The sequence below is a fragment of the Lycium barbarum genome, chromosome 2, assembly GCF_019175385.1.
Source record: "Lycium barbarum isolate Lr01 chromosome 2, ASM1917538v2, whole genome shotgun sequence".
Lineage (NCBI taxonomy): Eukaryota > Viridiplantae > Streptophyta > Magnoliopsida > Solanales > Solanaceae > Lycium > Lycium barbarum.
In genome coordinates, this window is record NC_083338.1 from 48,160,145 (window position 1) to 48,164,086 (window position 3,942).

The 3,942-nt window shown below is 41.7% G+C and overlaps 1 protein-coding gene across 1 annotated transcript; it reads right to left on the bottom strand.

The window, feature by feature from the left end:
• Positions 1 to 449: 449 nt before the first annotated feature.
• On the bottom strand, positions 450 to 2,230 carry LOC132628549 (uncharacterized). The gene is made up of 3 exons (XM_060344325.1): positions 2,019 to 2,230; positions 829 to 1,027; positions 450 to 620 (listed from the first exon to the last, which is right to left on the bottom strand). Exons 1-3 carry the CDS (start codon positions 2,228 to 2,230, stop codon positions 450 to 452), a joined length of 582 nt encoding a protein of 193 aa, XP_060200308.1.
• Positions 2,231 to 3,942: the final 1,712 nt, after the last annotated feature.

The following is a 3,942-nucleotide window of genomic DNA, read 5'->3' on the forward strand; positions in this document are numbered from 1 at the left end:
ACACACATACATACTTGGGCATTGCGGAGTCCTGCCCTGTCTTCATGGATTCCTGTACTCTATATAGAGGCTTGTAAACTGATGTGTATAGCTAGAAGTCACATATCGTTATCAATTCATATTGTTATATTATATTTTGGCAGCCTTGTTGGCTTATGTTTATGGGCATAGTTATTAATGATCATATAGGGATGTGCCATTATCCTGTGATATATGCCCTTACAAAGTATGACGCCCATGAACTAGCTTTGTGGCCCACCTAGAAATAAGTATGAGGCGTATATTCAGTGGTGCTCAGTGGGTTAGCTCCGAGTACCCGCCGTGGCCCTCCGGTTATGGTCGTGACACTAACTACCAGACACACCTTTGGGATCTGGATAATTCTCACGCAGGGATTTCAGTGCAACAACCTGAATCATCTCCGCCTCCTCATGACGCAACCTTTTCTTTCACTCCCCCAAATTCTTAACTACCTGATCTACGACATCTAGCGGCCATTTTGCTCGGGTCTTCTCTAACTCTTCTTTTTCCTCCTCTGAGTTGGGCAGGTTCTTAACAGAGATCTCAATATCCAAGTTGGCTTGTGGTGCCAGAACAGGTTCCTCTACTCGCTTTTGCGCCTTCAGTGCTTCAAACTCAGCCTTTAACTTTGCTAACTCTGCCCCTAGTGATGCTGAGCCACCTCGGGTGTTGTCTACTCAAAAGCAGCCAGTCTTATCTCAAACCCATCTGATCAATTACGGAAGACCTTGTGAGACTGTTCATATTCCTATCGAATGTTTTGTTGATTTGCCTGGTTATCTAGGGCTTATGATGGTCCATGATTACCCCGATTTGCTTTTCAGCCTTTAATGTTTTGAAGGCTATTTCTCGGTAATTCGCTCTAGAGAATGTCAATAGATCAACCCCAGACTGCGCTGGTGGTGGTGGAACAGATGAAGTTGTAGCACTCGCAGAAGTAGCGGGCGCAGCAGCAGATTGTGGTGGTGGTATAGCAGCAGTTGCAGCAACAACAACAATGACAGTACTAGGTTCAGTGCCAGGGGCATATGCTTAGCATCATTACTACTATCTTCAAGAATAGCAGGACCAGTAGTAGTAGCATCTCCCGTGGACCCAAAATTTGACTCGTGCTAAGTCTTATCATCTCCATTGGGTGGTGCCACAAATATCTCTGCCGCACCCTCATTCTTACCCTTTCGCCAATCCTCAAACTGAGTGTCCTTAGTGCAGTGGTCTCGGTATGGAATGTGAACGACCTTGGCTCTTCTACACAACTCCATGATAAGACACGGGAATGCCAACGAGGTCTGAGATTAGGGTGCTCTCTGTCAAATATCATCAGCTATCAGTCACCCCACATTTACCAGATACCGAGTCATCATTGAGGCAAGAGCTTTCGCCTGAACAACCGTGATAGTGTTGTCATTCTGAGTCAAAAGTAGTCTATATTTCATCAGGTGCCACCAGAATCTGGCCTCCCTATTGAGTGTATCCTTGACTATCTTCGAATTGGGACTACTCACCCATTCTACCTCTGGATTGGCAATTACTACAGCTGCCCATCTAATCATCGTCCTATGATTTCAGCGCTCTAATTTTTCTAAGTACTCTTTCTCATTTTCTGGCGCTCAAAAATCATCCCCGAAGTAGATTTTGTTGATAGTAGCGACAGAGATATCCTCTTTTACATTCCTCACTTTGATTTCATCAAGCATTGGGAGCTGAGGATTCATTTGGCTGGGCTTCTTCCTTTTCAACAACCCGACCCCGTAGCTAGCATAGAATTCCCACACAATGACCGGGCCATACTCTCCCGGAGGCTCAGCGAACACCCCCGACCTATAGAATCGAAGGGTCTCGGCAGTGTTGGGATAATCCTCGAGACCCTCAAACACGAGTCGCTACGCTTCCCTCCTTGCTTGGTGAGAGAAATATCATCCTCATATGGATTTTTGGACCCTTTAACCCCGAATCGCAATGCGTCCTTCGGTAGTGTTTTATTCCTCAAAACCAACCTGCTCTTGCTTTGAATTGAGTTCGAGGAACAATCATAATTTGGAGCCAGGGTATCTGTGGGCTTAGATGAGCCACTTTCATTTGTACCTTCCTCACTCACCGAAGGCTCTCCTGACGCAGACCCGCTACACGCAGCCTCTGCACTCTCAGACCCAGCTTCATAGGACTCTCCTTCTCCCTCTTTGGAGTGTGCAGAGGTGGAAGGAGTCATGGTTTCGGGTGAAGGTTTTGTAGCCACCCGAACCTTCTTTGTATGTATGACCTTATCATCGGAGGTCTCATCTTTCAGGCGATGATATATCTCTGGTTCGTCTTGGGCTCGGCCTCGGCCCCTACCAGCTCGAGGCCCAACACCCCTTCTGGCACCATGTTTTTGGACTATGTCTGCAAAAGATCTTTTGTTAGTAACGGGTTTTAGAAATTAAAGTAACACAAAAAATAGAAAATCTTTTTGGATTTTTTTTGGTGGTCGTATAAGTTTTTCACGGACTTTATAAAATTATACGGTCCGTATCCAATCATGACTATGTGAGACAAAACCAACAGAGGTTCTATCTCAAAATACGAGCCACTTTCACAGACCATATAAAATTATACGGTCCGTATAGAAGCATATACTTATAAGATAGAACCTATGTCATAGAGCCACCTTTATACGACCTAAAATATGGTCCGTACAATTTTGTACCATCTATATTTAGGTTATATTCTTAAATGACCACAATTGCCAATTTTTTGTACAATTTTTGCTTTGGTATCAATTCAACTATCACACACTTGTATGTCTCATGGTTTCAAATTTCTACGGGGGTTAGGTTACTCAGCCGTCACCTAATTTTCACTCTTAACAGTTCATTAGTATTCAATTTGAGGAATTTTGGCGGGCATAAAAACATCAAAATCCAAAATTTTACCGGTCAATTAAAATGCCCTCTAACCAATTAGGTGTTACATCCGGCATTTTTGCATTTTCGAAAAATCCGAGATAACTTGGCTTGTAATGAATGAGGCTATATTTGGACCTTACTTGGTATGAGCGTGTCGGTTAAGAATACATTGGCGTGGAATTACGAAAGGAGGCCAAGGACAAAATAGGAATTATGGAAATTAGTTTCGGGAATTACAAAACAAGAATTCTAACCAAATGGGCTCAAAAATAAAAAGGAAAAATAAGGCCCAAACTTGGAGGCCCAACCGGCCATGTTGGCCCAAACCCATGGCCATAAGTCATGTGATTAGTCACATGACTAATTAATATAAAGAGGTAAATAATACATGTTTATTCATAGAAGGTTCAAGAAAAATTGAGAACAAGAGAAAAAGAAGGAGAGAATTCGGCCAAAGAAAAGAGAAAGAGAAAAAGAAAGAAAAATTCTTGGAGCTTAATTCTTGGTTCAAAAATCCATCTCTTTTAAAAATTTCTACTAAGCTCAAGGTGCTCTTCAAGTTGGTATAATTATTGTGGCAAGAAACTACCAATTGTGGCAAGTGGAAGAGTTGGGAAAAGGTAAGAATCCATCCCTTTTTATTATGTTATGGAGCTTTGTTCATGTTGTGGAATGTAGAAATGAATAGAATTTGTGAAAATATGGAAGTTTGCAAAGTGGGTGTGTTTGTTGGAAAGTGGCCGTGTGTGTGTGTTGATGTATTGATGTAATGAGTTGAATTTTTATGTTGTATTCTAGTTGTAGTTATGGTGAAAATTGTATTAGAAATGAAAGTTGAATGAATTCGATGGAAATTGGAAATATGGAATGTAGCCGTGTGGTGTTGTGTTGATGGTGGAAAATGAACTAAATTTTGTTAGTATGTTAATTGTGTTGTAGTGAAGTAGGTGGAAGAATAAGGGGTTAAGCTAACATGAAGAATTTGTTGTTAAGTTGTTGTCGAAAAGTATGTTGTTTAGTATGATCTTATGAAATT